The following is an 18,997-nucleotide window of genomic DNA, read 5'->3' on the forward strand; positions in this document are numbered from 1 at the left end:
AAAAGTGATAGGTGGTTACTGTAATACCGATCAGGAGATCAGATAATTAGGTTTTTACCATAAGGAAGGAAGCGAAGATATAAAATCTTCAGGGTTATCCATTTTGAATAAGATTTGAAAAATTATAGCTCCAAGTTTTTTTAGAAACAATTTATGTTTCACATCAGACCATAACTTGATAACCAAATGCGCATCTACATTTCAAAGCATATTTTAAGCACTGACAAATTACCACAAACAAGGAACTATACCTTTCATCCTTGGCATGTCAGAACTAATCTCTATTACAATATAATCCTACCTGTCCCCTTTTGGACAGATTAGCATTGGACCTTTATTTCTTCCTGTACATTCAGAGTTGTTCTTAGTAGATTTTAAATGATCAAGTTTCATTATAGGGAATAGAGACTGAAAAAAATTGTTTTTCTCTCCCCAGTGCTGAGTTTAAGCCACCTACTTGGCCCATCAAATGAAGCCATGTAATTAAACAACATGTTATTAGTGCAAAGGGGGCAGAACTGACATTACTAGCATTTTTAAATTTTTTTTTTTCTGTAATCCACTTACTGAGATTCATCATTGTCAGCTCTCCGGGATAAGGGTAGTGAAGCCTTTCTGCAAAGTCCCGGCAGTACCACACAAGAAGCTCCTGGTTGGCAGGGATGGGCTTAATGGTGTAGAAGTAGATGTTCATGCCGTTCTGACAGGCGGCCAGGTTCTGCTCCCGGGCAGAGTGTGCTGGGTTCACGTAGCGCAGCCAGTTGCTCTTCTCCTCATTAAAGCCATCAATGAAGTGGTGAAGCTCCCCTCTGGAATAGATCTGCGCAAAAGAGAAGAGAGACATGGAAAAGAAAGCCCCCAGTGCAACGGAAAGCTTGCCAGCACCTCTGAGAATACACAGCAAGTGTGATTTCTGGTCCCTGACTGCCTCGTTAGAAAAGGAAATCAGTTTAGCCGGAGTTATCTTGAATCAGCAGAAATAAGGGAGGAAACAGGGGAGGCACGCTTTGTCAGTTACCTTTTCCATTTCAGTTTTAGGGTCTTTTCATGTTTGGGGAAAAGCTACAGGAAAATGAAACACAAGATTTGGTTTAAGGAGCTGGCGCACCTCGTACTCTATCTGGTAGCGCAGTGAATGGCACACAGGCAACACTACTGGCTTGAGTTCCGATCATTCTGACTTTTAATGCTTTGAGTCACTAGGTATTAGACCAACCCGACTGAGTACGTCAAACTGAGTCTCTCAGCTTTTTCTATGGCCTCTGTACTTGCCGTTTCCTACACCCCCGCCCCGGGCTTAAACTCTGCAAACATCCTCCACCCCCAAGCCTCATAGTCCAGCAGTAACACTTGTTCATATGAATACTTGGAACTTTGCCTTTTTGTGGAAACGCTGGGTGGGGCCAAGGTGAACTTCACCTGCCATAACAAAGTGAACACTGGGACAGAAGCCAGCATCTGACAGTCAGTCTACTGAGAAGTCACTTTTCCTCCTGATTAATGTGTTCGGCCTTGCGCTTTTCTTCCAAGGCTGAGGAAGGGAGAGGGAACCCTCTTATCTGTGAGGAGGTTGGCTAAGACACCACTCACAGAGCCATAGGGTTTGTGTTTTTGGAAGAAGAGGTAAAAACCATGTTGTTCTTTAAAAGCAATACAAAATGAGAAATTCTAAGTTTGTCCTAAAGTAATACTACTTCTGGTTAGCAGATATCTTCAGGCCACTCAGTAAAAAGGTAGTCTTACTGAAACGACTATAAACAGACCCTTTACCTTCCCCAGAAAGTTTCTCTTTCCCTCTTTTTAAGATATAGCAATCTCATCTTCAGACTTAAGAAAGATCCTTACACATATACAAGCAATACCTGGTTTTCTGCATCTTGGAGGCTCCAAGTCATAGGGCATGATTCACAGCAGTTTTGCTCTAACCGGACAGCAGGTCATTGCTTTGTTCTTAGTCACATACTGACTATGTTAATCTCTAAAGTGTTTCTGTATTTCGCTCAAACGTTATCAGAGACAAAAAGGAACTCTGTCCCTTTAACACAGGCAGTAAACACCAGAATCACTTTCTTTTAAGAGTAACTTCCTGTAAATTGTGAAGGGGGAAATACATGTGGCTTCATCAAAGCAGCTTGTGAGAGCTTTTGCGGTGTGTTTTGTTAAGAGAAAATGGAACAAGGCTGGGTGAATTCTGCTATCAAGAGGGGTTTTCAAGTTTGTTTACTCTGATGTGCAAACTTCCAGGAACACGGGGTTCCATCACTCTTGCACTCTTCGCTGGGCGGAAACTGCTTTCTAAAGCTTCGGGTATGTTGATTCCAGTCAGTCTTCCACAGACTACAATTTACTGTATCCTCATTTTAAAACAGAAATGTCGATGCCATGAAGTCACACACACACACACACCCACAAGAAAATAAAATAATGATACGTCAGATGAACACTGCTGCCTATCACCCTCCCTTTATTTCCATATATTATCAAGAAGATTAAAAACGTGCTGACTCATAGCACAGTTACAAGAAATGTCACTGGTTTCTCAACTTGAACATCCCTTCTCTTCTGTGTGTAATTTGCATGAAACTTTTTCTTTCCTCACAACAGATGTTCATATTCCTGCCAACAAAATCAGGATGCTTTTAACAACATGTGGGGAGTTATCTCCTACAGTATCCTTTGCATGTGAAGGACCAATTCAAATAAATCCTCTCAGGGAAAGCATTTCAGCTACTTAAGAGTGAATCTTCAATAAACTAGGGAACTGAGACAGAGATGGGAGGTTCTTAAATATTTCTTGTCATTTTTTTTGAAAGAACCATGCATTAACCAGACTAATGCTGGATTGTTTTAATTCAGACCTTAGACTCAAGAATTACAAACATCTATGGCTCACTTCTCAGAAGACCTTATTGGCAATAAAGGCAAAAGTGCACTCACATTTTACCCATTATTAGTCAGGTATTAAATGTATTTTAAGTATGAGTAATTATTAAATTTGTGAGCACGCAATTCATAGTGGAAAATTCTCAGTGATCTCTTTTGTTCGGAAAATAGTAAAATAGATTTCTTAAAACACAAAACTTCCTGGGTTTAAAAAAAAAAAAAAAAAAGCTTGTTTCTTAGGACAGCTTCTAGGTGATCACAAAATATAGGTCTTTTATAAAAATACTTGTCCAAAAAATATAAGCATTCTAGGAAAATCTGACCAGAATAAGTATAATAATGGACTTCCCCGGTGGCTCAGTGGTCAAGAATCTGCCTACCAACGCACAAGACACAGGTTCAATCCCTGGGTCGGGAAGATCCCCTGGAGAAGGGAATGGCAACCCACTCCAGTATTCTTCCCTGGGAAATCCCATAGACAGAGGGGCCTGGTGGGCTACAGCCCATGGGGTCACAAAAGAACAGGACACAACTTAGCGACTAAACAAGTATAATACAGGTTTTGTTGCTACCATGCAACTGTTTCTTGAAAGAATTTCAATAAAGGTTTCCCAGGAATCATGTACATTTTATGCAAGTCTATATACATACATATAATTGCTTTTAAATTTATTTTCTAATTGAGGAAATGGAGTATCCAAAGACATGGATGGGAAAATGGAAAACGTCCACTTTTTTCTATTCATTCTCATCCATCTATTCATTCTCATCCAGGGTCTTTTACCGAAAGATTCTATCTAATTAGCTCACCTGTGAGATTCTTTCTAACTGTGATATTCCAAAGGAAACTGGATTGACTAGATGGGATGTTAAAGGAAAGTTTATCATCTTGAATGTTGTAAGCATCTCCCTTACACTATGGAATAACTTATGTATTGTCAAATCCAGTAGTTTCATGGTACAGATACAGTTAAACAGGATGAGCCTTGTAGTCCATTTCCATTCCTCCAGTACCATCTTCTATTCATCCTTCCTAAATGGCATTTATTTTCAAGGTAATTCACTTGTGATTACTCGTCCATTCAATTAAAGTTAAGTCAGCAAGAAATCAAGAAGGGGTGAAATCTAAGGTGACTCATTACTACTTCCTTGCACAGAAATGCAAATGAACTTACCCTTGAAGCAAGCAGCAAACTGTTTCCTTTCATCACAAAACTCTAATGAATCGAAAAAATTAAGATTCACACAGACCACCTCCTTCACCCCAACTACCTTCAAGCTGTGTTTCCCAGGCTGAATTTTGAACCAGTTTCGTCACAATTGCTTAGAATTCCCTGTGTCCATGGGGACCCTGAATATTGTGGGGAGCTCCAGGACAGTTGAAAAAGGAAGTGACCCAGCAATTTTAGTTTCATTTTTTCCCCCTAATACTTAATGAGTAGGGAAAATTTTCTCTACTTACCCGCCAAAAATATTTCCTGTTGGCGTTCTTGGGAACTGTATCACTGGTGTAGATTTCACCTATTAGAGGTCCAAAACGTGTTCCCTTTGGTATGTATTCTTTACTCACCACTCCAGTAATCTAAAGGGGGTAAAACACATGAAACAGTGAGTTCAACAGTAAAATATGAATCGATCTTTTCATTTCAATGAACTGAATTGTCAAATGGTAATACCACCAATAACAAAACTGTGCTATGGAGAGCAGACATTAATGGTGCCTATATAATTAACGAGCTTGACTTTTGGGGAAGACTATCTGTTAAACTCACAGATCATCAGCAAATATTCAGCCAAGTATAACAGTCTAGTTCTCTGGTGACTGAGGGTCCAATATTTTTTATTAATACTTTTTATGCTAGAAGAACAGAGTGGGTAAAACTATTCCGGTTTAGAATGAGTTTCGAATGCTGCAGAATTAGACAGTCAAGGTTAGATCATTTTAGCCCGTTCCTAGTTTCCTATTTCTTCTTCTCCCTCAAACCATAAATACAGTGTACTTAAGGGGAATAAAATAGTTTTAACCTCAGAAACCAAAGTAATGTTCTTTGGTTGTTCCACAAAGGCCTAAGGAACCAGAAACAAAACATAATATATTTTTTTCATTCCAGATGAGGTTTTTTTTTTTTTCCCCTTTATTTATAACTTGTAAGTTCTCTTTGGTAGAAGGAAATTCTTTCAAGTAACTTTGCTCTTCTCTAGCATCTTCTGCTCAACCAGTGGTCAAAAGTCTTCCTTTGAAATGGAATTTATACCTAGGAGAGCTGTGGGTTCTAAGATCTGAGGAAATGACTTTCTTAGACTGGATGGATCACACATTTGACTTTGGAGGGCCTTGCTAAAAAGAAACATGTTAACTATACCAGTTCCTCCCTGATGGTAAATTTCTTAGGGTGGGGGTTGGGGTTTTAAAAAAAAGTCACCAACCACTAATCAGGAAGCAATTCATCATTATTCAAAAGAACTCTGTAACAGTCCCTTACAACATTTTGCAGTACATTTTGTTTTGTTTTTTTATTCACTCACTTTCCCATTTTGATTTTCTTTTCACCCAAAACAGCCTACAAATCACTTACTGAATGCCTTATTGATATGGACCAAGAGGAGAGGTAAAAACACATTTATTTCCAGTTTTTATTATCCCTGGTGGCTCCTTTCTAATTGTGCACCTGAAACGGTAGGCCTTTATATATGAATCAATAAATGTTTGCAGTGGAATTTAAGATTTTGGTTTTGATATACACTGATACTTCATTAAATCGCATCAACAACTGAAATCTTTGTTTAAAAGGATACAGAACACACCTACACGCTTGTGACAGACCAGTCTTTCTCATATACATGACTTAAAAATTAATTTTAAAAATTTAATATTAAATATACAAGCCAATGGAGCATACCCAGACTGGAAAGACAGAAAAAAAGAAAATTTCCTATACCCAACATAAGTTGAAACAAGGCTGGTGAGCTCGAGTGTTATTTTTGGTCCGTTATGAATTTCTGGCAAGAGCTGAAAAAAGCAGATGTTCATTTCATTCTCCTCCCCTGCCTCATTTACATCTATCTGCCCTTTCAATAACAGTTCATCGTTATTGGCATATGTTGGCAGTATAGCTCTGAGGAGTACTTTATAAAATTCTTGAGTTAAAAAAAAACATCCGAGAGCTTAGGTAGACTTATTCAGAGGTTATTGTTTATTACATATTATTGAAATGAATTGGAAAAATTCATGGAATTGGCTTTTATGGCAGAAATCACTTGGCATTCATATCTGAGTGATTATTCCATAATATTAAAATGATAAACAGGAAAAACAAATAATGTCATTCACTGGTGAGCCAATGATTAGCAGCTGATATTTTCAACATATCCACTTTAAAGCAGTAATTTTTAAAAAGGTACTCAACTGGTTTATCAACTTTGTTTTAAATTATAGTCTCTTGCATACAATGTCTTGGGAGTCAGAGCTTGATTACCAACAAATAGTATGACATCGAGGTCAGGGTTTTTCTCCTGAATTGCCATTCTTTTAACCAATGGGCTTCGTATTCAGCTCTCAATCCTACACTAAGAAAATATACAACATTTTCTTATGGTCCGAAAGAAGTCAACCAGCAACTTGTTCCTACAAAAGAATTTGCAGAAGACATACGCCACCAAACATCTTTGAGGGCAGCCATAGGAGGGTCACTGGAGAAGATATGAGAGGGCATTAAAGGGCGCCATCAATAGCCATACAAATACAACTCACCAGGTAAGACAGGAGAGCAATTTGTCCGCAAAGGGAGGTCTAGGGAAATCCTCAAGTCCCAAACAAATAAAAGAGCCTCAATACCAGATTATCTTTACAAGTGAGACAGAACACTAATATTTTAAGTTCTGAGATCCATAGAGCTTTGGGTACTTATATACTCACACATGAATAAATAGAGACACCAAATCATAGAATTTTGAGGCTGGAAGGAACTGTTTAGCTCATATACGATCTCTATCCATTCCCAGTTCAGCACCCTATCTCACAATCAGCACCTTCATCTCAGATCCTTATCTGAGAAATTATTCAAAGAGGACATAAGAGCTACTATAACTAAGATTCCAGCTCTAAGACTCCTGAGCTCAGCCAGGTAACCGGAGCGGGGATCAGAACCAGGATAGTTTTTAATGGGAAGTAAGTGACTAAGTCCTACTTCTCCCTCTGGCCCTGGAAAGATTTGAATGTGAATCTTAGCCAACAACCAACAACGTTCTATCCTTGGAGCCAGCACATAATGTAGGGAAACCTGGTGTGTGCCTTGAATTTCCCAGAACTAGAAGGACTAATTAAGAATGTGTTCACCTAAGCTCAGGAAGGAAACTTCACTGGAACTGACCAGGGTCCTAAAGCATCATTGCTGGGCCGGGACTCCTGTGTGCCTCCCATAAATCTACCAGCGAGAGGATGCTGGCCTTCCCACTTCCCTGCCGGCCTGCTCTTCCCAGCTGTGTGCTCTGTGCTGGGCTGACCCCTACAGATCTATCAACAGCCTCAGTTACACAACATACCCTGAAGTCCAAGACCTGCAAACAAAAAATAGGGCTTGTTTTCCATTTTACGAAATGAAGATGTCACAACTTAGTATGGGTGGACTAGGAGTGCTGAATGAAAGTTTGATAGTAAGGAGAATAATTTTTTTTTAAACAAATTCCCTCTTTACGAATATATGAATACACATGAATCTCATTGAGTTTCAAGCAGAAATATCATTCAGGTCTAACGATGGTTTAAGTATCCTCACCCCAAATTATATTAAAATCATTTTAATTACTAGCTACCTCTTCCCCTCCCCCTCAAAAAAATGACTCATTAGATTAAAATTCTATTTTGAATACAAGGATATTTGCATTGAGATGGTTAGTGCTCTGTAGTGAACCAAGACTTCAGCCTGCACTTTACTCCATTCTTTTTAAAAGGGGGTGGAGTGGAAAGAGATGTTTTTGGAAAGTTTCCTTAATTATCTTTATATTAAAGGAAATGCCTGGTTACATGGTCTCCCAATAAAAGGCAGTATGAAGAGGGAATTGCATATTATGGCAAGATACTTTTTACAGATGACTTAATAATGGACTTCAATCAAAATGGACACTGAGTCCCCATCATTGGCCTGATGTTTAATTGCCACACGACGCTGGAGTTCAGGCTCAGAGCCACAGAGCCTCTGAATTCAACACAAGCAAGCTCAGTTCAGGCTATGGCTTCTAGAACAGAAGTGTTTAAATCAATCTTTCTGTGTTCAAATATTCACAGTAGATTATTTCAGGAGATCAAGGGGAAAATCCCCCTAAAAGAATAACCCAGCAGTTTAAAAAGTTTTAAAAGTTTTTTGAATAGAACATCTATATTTGGTTTGCGTTTTGGAAATAGGAAGTAAGAACAGCCTCATTAAAGGTGCAAAATGATTCTAAACTAAATCTAAAAATGAGGGTCAAGATCAGAAATATGGTTTGTATGTTTTGTTTTTAAACCAGAAAAAAAAAAAAGGTGCTGACACATAGCACAAATTCATAATGAAAAATGGTCTTGTTAAAAAAAAAATCCCCAGGATGTCAGCACATCAGTACATAATGTAACATCTTCTGCTACTTAAATGAAAACATTTAAAGAAGGGCAAGATACATCAGTCAGATAAAAACTACATGTACAAAGGCTTTTTTCCTCTTTCCACGGCTTGTGGGACTGAAAGAACTAACTGAATAATGATAATGTAAACATTTCATCCATTCTGAAGGTTCCTGTCCTAGAACTGGTTTGTAGCTATCATACTCTCAATGGCTCAATTTCACAGTTCTCTTTCACCATCCTGAAGGAGCTGTCCTTTTCCAAAATGCAAAAAGGAAGGAAGGAGAAACAGGAAAGCAGGTACACATTACAGAGGGAGCTTAGGCCAGTATTACACTTAAGCTGGTTTCCTGCTTACTTTTATGATGAAGGACTAAAGACATACTGTTCTCTTCAAGCATGTCAGTAAAATCAAATAGGAGAAAATAGAATAAGAGAACCCTAACTTCTTACTAGGTTTGTTCTGAAGGACCCTCCTTAGGAATATAGGTACTGTATGCGTTTTCAGTGCTGAACTACGAAATAAGGAGTTAAACATGCAATGAAAAAACGCCAAACAAGCTTAATAAAGGATTGGTCTGAAGTATGTTAAGACGATAAATAAAACCACAGTGACACCAAGAGGGGCCAGTGTAGCACAGTGTCGAAGCATTAGTTGGAAAGTCTGAAGAACTTTGCTCCCAGTCTGGCTCTGCCTCCAAGTATACACCTTAAGTACGTGCCTAGTCTTTTGAACTTTGGACTAATGATCTAAGGGCATTTTTTTTCTATTTAGCTATTATTTTAAATAGAATGATGAAAACTAAAAGACAGGCTAAGAGCTGAAATGAAGACAATACTACAGAACTAAAAGGCAAGGATGAACCAGAGTGGAGGTCTTGACTTTAATCCCAAGCGGCTGGACAGGGCAACACAACACAATTAAAATCTGGGAACAGACCAGTATTTGGTCAAATTTGATCTGGGAAAAAATGCTACACTTTTTAAAGCCACAGACAAACCTTACAGACCCAAACAAATCCTACACTGATTCCACGGGCCACAAACTAAGAGACTTTCTATAGAAAAGGGTGTTACTTTCACAAAAAAGGTGTAATTAAGGCCGACTTCTGGGGTCAAGTTTTTGGTAATGTTCACATACAAATACCATTTAAATTTTGCTTTTCATGAAATTAGCCTCCTCTCTCCCAGTAGGAAAAACGGGGAGGTGGGGGGGAAGTTGAGTTTTAATGAAACCCAAAGCAGAGTTGCTCTATTTAATTTTAGACAGCTGTGTCACCCCTCACTAACAACACTGAACTCAGACACACCAACAGGAAAGAGACAAAGTATTTCCCAAATCAGCTCTCAAAGCCTTCAAATACTGTTCCTTCGGGAAGGAGGAAAGTGATTTGACATGGTTGTAATGAACAGTCTCAGGATGGAATTCTGGACTCCTATAGCACAAGACCCCCCTGTCACGACTTTCTAAAGGCAGTGACAGATTGACAGTGAGCCACAGGAATGGTGGTGGTAAGTCTGTGGTGGGGTCAATTCCTTCAACTCAGCCCTGCAGTCGACCCACGAGAGCAACTGCAGTAGCTGAAGTCTCAAAACAAGAAGTGGTTCTGCAAGGTTTTTCACAGCTAAACATCACGCCTTGCTATAATCATTATATAAAAGGGTAAACACAAATCCTTCGCTCATTCCAAGTTTGGGTTTTCAACCCCTTTGAAACAACAAAGAGTGTACCCACTTCAGAGGCTAAGAAGGAATCGGCCTGCCAGCCCTGCCAGAGCAAGGGAGCTGCTGCAGATAAACACTGGTTAGCTCTGAAGTCATCCGGACAGAGGACACTTTTACATGAACCTCTTCTCAGTTTACACCATCACTTTAGTTCATAAACACGTCAAGGTTTTGAGAATAATTTTAGAAACCCAGCTAATAAAGCTGGCTCGTTAAAAAGAGACTAAAGCCATCTCGTGACCAAAAGGAGACAAAAGAAACGTGGAAAACACTTTTTTTCAAAGAAAAAGTTTTCTCCCTCCAAAGCAACTGTACTGGGTGATGAGGGCCAGTGAGTCCAGAGCGGCCAGGAAACTTTCTCGAAGCTGCTGACAATTTCACCCACCCCATGCTGCAATTCGGCTTTTCTAAGACATGTCAACTTGCCAAAAGATTTAACTGTTTACTAATTAATATGGAATAGTCAAGAGCTGGAGAAAATAAGCAGGGACAGACTTAGGGGAAGAGAAGGCAATGAAAGAAGTGAATTAAGTGATCAATTATTTACTGATACTTACAGATTCTCACAGATATACAAGGCCTCAAAGGCAAGTAGGGAGATTTGGCATCAGGTGCCAATCTTCTTCAGCAAGAAACCAGAGGCTTACCTCTTTGGTGTTTGTGGCACATTTGAAAAGCAGATTCCTCGGTAAGGAAGCCTCCGCCTGAACCGCAGTGCCTCCTTCCACACCAGAATCCCAGGGGTGGTCATTCACAATGTATGTACACTTCTCCTCAAACTCAGCCTCTGTCCACAGAGTCATATCCGCGTCCTCCATGTCCATTTTCATGGTCCCTTCGGTCCCTTCTGCCAACCCTGGAACCTTCACAGCACTGGAGCTACACTTGGGGGCAGCCTGGAAGAGAAGGGAAAGGCCTTTAATCCCCATTGTCCCGTGGCTCCTCTGAGAGGCTATGACTAATACAGTCGTCTGAAGACTTTAAAAGCAGATGCAGAGTGCTTGGTACAGTTGAGTAAGAGCCAAAAAGCCGTATAAAGATTGCCTTGGAGAAGCAAGGTTTTTAAATGCTATCCTTTAACAACAACAACAAAGAATGTGGCAACCTCATTGGGAGACAAAGTTTAAAAAAGAAAAGAACCACCTCCGAACAATCCCTGGCTTTACCTCTCACAGCAGAAAAATGTTGTGGGCGCCCAGTCCTCTGTCCCAGGACGCCTGGGGTCATGGCCGCCAGACCCTCAACGCTGTGGAAAAGCTGCCTCAGAAAAGTGTCACAAACAAGGAGAGGAAGAGGAAGGAGCTCTGTCTGCCTCTGAATGAAGCTAAAAATGGAAAGCGCGTGTGGTGCAGGAGCGGAACCCAGCCTGCCTTTTCCAAATGGGGAAGACTGAACTTTCCCACCAGCTCCCAACTCAAAACAACTTTCAAAACAACTTGCCCCCCCCCCCCACACCCCCTCTGCAGCGCGATCTCTTTCATCCTCTCACATGGAAGGCTGAAAAGGACTGCATCCTGCCAGCATCACTGAGCTGCAGCTTTTCAGAAACCATTTGGACCATAGGAAAAGAGGAGGAAAGATGGGGGTGGGGGACAGGGGGCAAACTCCCCACAGTTTCTTTTGACTGTGGGTATCTCACGCCAGATTGAAAAAGCAAAAACAAAACATAAAACTGTTCAATAGAATTCCCTAAAGAGAATTCCTTTAGGGAGCCCTCAGCTACAAATAGCACTTTCCATTTAAATCTGAAAGTGTACGAATTCCCAGAAGTCACTGATGGGCTACAGTTTACTGTAACTAAAGTTATAACAAATATAGAAGACTCAGAAGACAAGCTCTGCTTCCACTTGTAAAGTGATAAGGGTATTCCCGCAAATCCCCCCCTCACACGCAGGAAAAGTGCTTTCCAAAGAGAGAGAGAGGGGGTAAAAAGGTAAACAACGCCTGCAGTGTTTTCCCATACAGACGTGCGGGGGGAAAAGTAGGAACGTATTAAAAAGGAGTAGGGTATTATTTCCCTGTAAGAACGTGTCCTCGTTAGAATGTAAACACAACACTGTCCAAGTCCTTCAGGGTGGCTTTCCCATTCTGTTTCTTCTCTAAATATGATGACCCCCCCTTTTTTAAAAATCAGATGCGAAGTTGTCCTTCCCTCAGTCACGATTGAAACAAACGTGCTTAAGTCTACGTAGTTGCGACACGTACAGTCACGATGCCACATAAGTGTTAAAATAAAACCAAAATTTAAAATTAAGACAACGCGGAATAGTTACTTTGTTGGACGGGGGTGGGCCGGAGTCACTATTGAAATTTCAATGAACTGACAATTATGCCTAGAACTGAAAGGGTTAATGATTCATAAGGAAAAAGTCTTATAAACGTTTGACAGTGCTAAGTGCCCCAAAGCAGAAGCATTTCTGGTTTATACTGCGACTACGTTAGCCGAAAAGGGGTGGGGAGAGTTTTCAGATCAATTTCAGAATGAAAAACAAGATCAAGTTCCTTACCAAGGTCGTACCCACACGTTTTTCCAAGCAAATATCCAACATCTGAGATAAATGTCGCTCATGCCTAAACAGTCCGCAGTGCTCCGCGTCCCCTCCGGGCCGAAGGCTGGCGCGCACCGCGGCGGTGCCCTTCTGCTCGGCCGCCCGCGCCCGCGTCCCGGCTCCCGGCGCGGACAGGTGCCGCGCTGCTCTGCCTCTCCGCAACACTGGAGGGCCGAGTGTCACGGCTGCGCTTACAGTCTGGGTTAACCCGGCCGGCGGCTCGGCCCTTACCCCCTCCCAGCTTGCAGATTTCCCATTCGTGATTCACTCCTACCAGTCGCCTGAAGAGGGGGCGTGGCCGCACCTGGCCAAGCCGCGTCGAGCTCAGCCTAGGGCTTTCCCCCCAGCCCGCGAGCGCCCAGAGCTTCCTCTCTCCGTATCTGAATTTCAACATTTACTTGGAATCGTGACTTCCCTTTGAAGGCACTTAACCTCCGCGTAGACTCGGACTGTATTGTATTCTAAAGACTCCAGACCGCCCTCCTTCCTGCTGCGGCTTTGTGAGGGGGCGCACATTCCTTAAATTCAGGGAAACCTAAAAAGGATCTAAACTTGTTGGAGTTCCTCGGCCCAGGTCCAGTTAGAGAGTTTACAAAACTTACTTGAAAAGAGCACGTGAAAAAGAGCAATTAATTTGCATGTTATGAAATAAGATAGAGCTGTCTAGTCCTCAAGCTATTGCTTGGAAAATAAAGGACTCCTTCCCCCCAACCCCCCGCCCGTCCCGCCCCCAAATTTGTAAGCGTCCATTTCCCCTGATCATTACAGTTCATACTTAGTAAAACTGACTTCCCTCTTTCAATTATTTAGTAAATAGGGAAATACGAAAAAGTTATAATCCTACAGATTGAAATTTCTTTGCCTTTTCTCCCCTCCCCCAAACCCACAGGCAGAGGAGTGTGTTTGCAAAATGTAGAGCATTAATCTGTTTCTTAAAGAGAATGTGGAACTGATCACTGCAAGTGGAAAGCAGACAGAGGCAGTAATTAGTGGAGCTCTTCGTTGGGAGCCCTGTCCGGCTTTTCCTCCAGCCCCAGTCAGTCCTCTGTTGAAGGAAGGACATCCTGTGATGATGGCATACAATGTCCTGTTTGTTTATTATTAAGAGCGTGGACCTTGCATTCCTGCTTCTCATTACAAAACAAACCAGATGCTTTACTTCCTTCAGTGGTCTTGTGCCTTCAGCAAGGAATCCTCTAATTCAGGGAAACAATCATGCAAAGGGTCCATTTAGAGCAGACACCCTATTACAAGGACTGTTTAGATCTTTGTAGCACAAGTCCCCCACTATTCCTGCTGCTTTTCTATACGTGGTGATTTTTAAAATCATCTCTCCTTCAACCTGAGGCTGCAGTGTCTTTTCTAACATTTAAGTACACATGTGATACACACCCACGTCCCAACAGACATGCACACCCCCACGTACACACACCCAGTCCCAGCTTAATGATACCAACTTAGTCATACGATGAAGTGGACATGTGAGTATTTGTTTACAGGAAGAAACAAAGCCAAACAAAGCCCAACTCAACTATAAAAATATTTATCTTTAAAATTTCTTTTCTCTCTTTTAGGAAACATTTCTAGAATTTTTTTGGTGGGGGGGGGTGGGCAGGTAGAGGGGCGGTAAAAGATTATCTGGCAGGAAATGGTATTTGTGTCTAAAATCCTTCCTCAATCTCTGTATAGAGAACAATTAAATTCCCACTAGGGGACATAAGTAACACAGTCCCCATCACTGCCTGATGACCTGTGATTATATGTTAGGCCAGAGGGGACGCTAGCACCCAGAGGAAACAGGACTTTGAATTGGCAAATGTGCTAGGGGGTGTAAAACTGAATGGACAGTTTGTTAAAGAGTTCTCAGAAAGCTCCAAGATGATAATTAAACAAGAGAAATCCAGCCTTCTCGAGAGGGTTTATTAACTGATGCTGAGTCAGCGCCACAATGGGCAAAAAAACCCCGACGTAGTCACACTGAAGGCCGGCCTGCTGTTCAGTCAGTCTCGCCTGCAGATGTTAGAGTATTTCACTTCCCTTTTAGAATCAAACTGTTCTTAGGCCATATACACCCTCCAAGGGCTGGTGAGTCAACCACAGTGGAGGAAGGAAAGGGGCAAAAAGTTGGATAGTTTAGATGGGAAGAGGCTATTTTAAACCAAATATTTACTTTAATGACTTGAAGATGCCAGTGAATCAACTCACTGTTAATTAATATCAGCCTGCACTCACCTTCAGAGGTGGTGAAATGGGCTTGAGTCTAGGGAGGACGCAAACTTCAAATACCAGTGCGGGGCTTAAGCCAGGCAACCCTAAAATTAGTTCCAGGTGCTCCAGCTGAGCTGGAGCAGGCACGACTGGAGCTTTCAAGAAAAAAGACACACAGAGTGTTGAACTAGAAAATCCTTCCAATAATACCAAAAGCACAAACCTAACCATTTTTATTGTAATCATAGCAGTCAAAGGTCGGCCATAATATAATTTAAAATGAAAGCTGCAAAAAAAAAAAAAAAAAAACAAAAAAGGAAGAAAGGACAAAGGAAAGAAGCAAGCCCACTCACAAGAAAAAGTAGGTTCATATAGTCACACCTAGATATGTCCAGCACAAAAGTGCTGGAGGAGAAGAAGAGGGGGTGGCCTTCTGAACTTCACTCCCCTGCTCTTCTAGAAGGCCCGAGCATAACATTTAGAAAGCTGACAAGCAGGCAGATGTCAGCACTGGTACTGCTGTGCAGAGAGAGCTATCAGAGGCTGCCACTATCTGGAATATTAAGTCTCAAAATGTTCATTTCTAAGTAATACCTTGGTGCATTTTTAGTCACTATATTATTTCCCTCCCTGTTAGAACACCAAAAAAAAAAAAAAAAAAAAAAAACCAACCTCAGTTACCTTTATTAATCAGCATTTCTCAGGCAGAGTTCTCTCCTTAAGAGTGTTCACAATGGCAGCAAAATCATAAATGATCCAAACAGCTGGGCTCTCAGAAACCCCTATCTATTCCCTTTGGTGGTGTCATCACAACGGCTTGACAAGTCTATGCTCTTCGGTCTCAGCTACTGGGCCTGGCCCATCCTCGGTGGTTTGGGAGTTGCAATGTAGGTGGCCAGATGAGTGTGAGTGAAGACTCTTGTAGAATGAAAGGAAACTGAGTACCAAATTTGGAGACCTGACTCCACTTGGGGGAAAAAAAAATTTTTTCTTTTTCCTAAGGAAAGTAAAAAATGGGATGAAATGTGCCTAAGATGAAACGTGTTTTCATTTTCTAATTCAACTCCTGCTCTACCCAAACAAGGTCAATGAAAGACTAACCACATCAAGAGAACACCCCCCACCCTCCTCTCCCCACTCCCTACCCACCCACCCACCCTTACCCCCCACACCCACTTCCCACTTCCTGTAAGTCAGGCATCTTCCTGCTGGTAAACATTTGGGGACCAACTGCAAGTCTTAGCTCTAAAAGAGGGGCACCGCAGCTTTGAAGCCCTCCCACATGTCTCAAAGCCAAGCTGAGCACTAAGGGGCACTTGGTTTTTACACGTTAACAGCCTTTCAACTCAAATCACTGGGCTCGGCGTATTGGCTGCCTTCCTTTTTTAAAGCCGGACAAGAAGGGCAAGGATGTGCTGTGAGTGAGAGAGAATGTATGTATGACACACGCTATGTTACAATGCAGTGTAACAATGCATGTGTCATTGGCATGATATGTGTATGGTATGTTTCAGTGATGGGTTGCATCAGTTTAAAAACAGCACCAGGCTTCCTTCTGGTGACACAGCTCACAACTCCAAGACTCTGGACAAACCTATTCAGTGCCTAAACCTTGGGATGGTAATCCTAGGGGACCGTGGGTGTTTTGAAATGAGATCAGTGTTTTGACTTCTTAAATAAGGGAAACAGAAATTAAGAAAATTGAAGAACTAAAGCTGAGGTCCCTCCCCTTCTTAGGAATAAAGAACCGGTAAGTGCCATCCAGAGGACTTTATAAAACCCACACAATGTCTGAGGTTTCAGGATTGACAGAATCACTTGTGTCTCATCCTACCTAAGTGTCCTTTCAGCCTTCAGACATATAGTTGTGTTCTTATTGAATCATTTACATATGTTTAAATTATTCATGAGTTTGACATCCAGCCACTTAATAAACAACAACAGCAATTAAAATCGTTCCTATGAGATTCATGGGGCAAACAAGGTGGGTTTCCAATATTGGTGTTTCTTCCTAATTATGTGTCTATTTTTCCCAATAGTCAGACAAGAGGGGGATTTAAATGTCTGAAAAGGCTGTAGGGAAGGACACAGGAAGGAAGATCATTTCTGAAACCGGAAAACATTTCCTAATCTTGCATTTGATGGGACAAAGACATAAAACAAACAAACAGAAGACAAACTAGGAACTGTAAATAAGGGAGTAAGAGCGCAACCGGAAAGGTGTCCATCCTGAAACTCAGCTTCCTCTTACCTCTTCTCTTCATTTACGGAGGAGGAAGAGCAGCAGTCACAGAGGGGGAGGAAGGCCTGGGGCGGAAGCTTGCTTCTGGCACCTTCCAGTGGGAGGAGAAATCACACCGAAGGCGGGGAGTGGCGATCCAAGGCGGACTTACATACAGAGAAGGGTTGCAGAGGGGATGTTTCAGCAGAGTGGATGTTTCAGCAGAGTGAGATGAAAGAGGGGCAAGTTGTCTTAAAAACAAAGGAGGGCTGATGAGAAGCACAGGAGCTGGAAGAGCAGCCCTGAGCCCAGGAGAGCCCACGCAAGCACGAACCATCTCCAAGGAATGGAAAGATGTGCCCCATGGCTGGGCCTGCCACACTCTACTTCTCTGAAGCCCCAGAGTGTTCAGCAAAAGATCAGGGAAGAATGATTTCTAATGAAAAACGGGATTGACATTTCTTCTCATCCTTTCTAAACGAGGATTTGAGGTTGCGGAGGCTTGACTTTTATGTGCTAGTGTGAGTTAGGAAGAGACAGAATAGTGAAATCTTTTGAACACCCTGCCAAACAGAGAGTGGGGGTGGGGGGGAGGATAGGACCCTTGTAATTTGTTTAAAGACAGAAAGATGTCCCCACCCCCGTTCTGCTCCAAAGGGGATTTCATAATCCTTCAACCTTGAGGACCCCAGACCTAGCCCAACACTTTATTTTCCTGCCGAGGAAGCTGAGGGGCAGAGGTCAGGAAGCAGAAAGCTCATCTCTTCTGGCTCTCCTTCCATACTTGGCTCTTCCATAAGCTGTGGAGCTGGCTCATGCCAGCCAGCAGACAAGCCTCTGCTCAGACAATGAGCAAAACCAGATCTACGCTCTCCATTTAGTGTAAAATCCTCAGATTCTTAAGCACCTGTGGGGCCCAAAGTACAGGGCTTCCCTGGTGGCTCAGATGGCAAAGAATCTGCCCGAAATGTGGGAGACCTGGTTTCAATTCCTGGGAGAAGGGAATGGCAACCCACTCCAGTATTCACGCCTGGAGAATTCCAAGGACTGAGGAACCTGGTAGGCTACAGTGCATGGGGTCACAGAGAGTGAAACGTGACTGAGGGACCAACACACCAAGTACAGATGGGCTGGGAAAGGGGGAGGGAGGAGACTCACCTAGTGTAGACCCTTTTACATTCTAAACTGGTGATGACAGGAATGAAAGTAAACCAGCCTACTTCAGTGCCTGGATTTGGAGACAGGTGACCCCTCCCTCCAATGCTTTCTTCACCTGAGGGGTTGAGAGGTGATGGAGGAAAGGGAAGGCAATACAATGACAAACCTAATTTAGCAGACATCTTATCTTTTGAAAAACTCTCTGTTATTGACTAAGGAAACCTTTTAACAAGAAGACAGCGTGGAGATCCTGGAGGTCGCAGCCTGCAGTCCAGGCTTATCTGATCTCCATCTACAGCCCATTGTTTCCTGCAAATATGCAGGGGAAGCAGGGGCTGAGGGGTTAATGTTCACTAGGCATCTTCCCCCTTAAGGTGCTCCCCTGGGGACAGAAGGGCAGCCCAGCATTACCCTAGAATGGGACCAATCACAAGGAGAGCCAGGGCTTCGCGTTTTTCAGGCTGGCTTCCCAACGGCTCCTTTTAAAAGAACAGGCACTGGTCTTTAGGAGAGATAATCCCACAATGGAGGTCCATTAGAAGTATTAGGATGTAGCCCGCCACCGTGATCCTCGGGAGGAGAGCTCTGTCCTGACAATAGACAATTAAAGCTGATAAACCCAAGCTACTTGTTGCTGTTCTAATTCCTTCTAATTGT

At 42.2% G+C, this 18,997-nt stretch overlaps 1 protein-coding gene across 1 annotated transcript in view; it reads right to left on the reverse strand.

The window, feature by feature from the left end:
- The window catches only part of PRDM1 (PR/SET domain 1), a 22,512-nt gene extending 9,581 nt beyond the window's left edge, over positions 1-12,931 (reverse strand). Inside the window, exons 1-4 of the mRNA XM_004011238.5 lie at positions 12,712-12,931; positions 10,852-11,100; positions 4,346-4,465; positions 568-820 (exon numbers count right to left, since the gene is read on the reverse strand). Of these exons, the coding sequence (XP_004011287.2) occupies positions 568-820; positions 4,346-4,465; positions 10,852-11,100; positions 12,712-12,753 (664 nt within the window). The 5' untranslated portion in view covers positions 12,754-12,931. The remainder of the gene's footprint in view (positions 1-567; positions 821-4,345; positions 4,466-10,851; positions 11,101-12,711) is intronic.
- Positions 12,932-18,997: the final 6,066 nt, after the last annotated feature.

This window comes from Ovis aries, chromosome 8 (genome assembly GCF_016772045.2).
Source record: "Ovis aries strain OAR_USU_Benz2616 breed Rambouillet chromosome 8, ARS-UI_Ramb_v3.0, whole genome shotgun sequence".
Classification (NCBI taxonomy): Eukaryota; Metazoa; Chordata; class Mammalia; order Artiodactyla; family Bovidae; genus Ovis; species Ovis aries.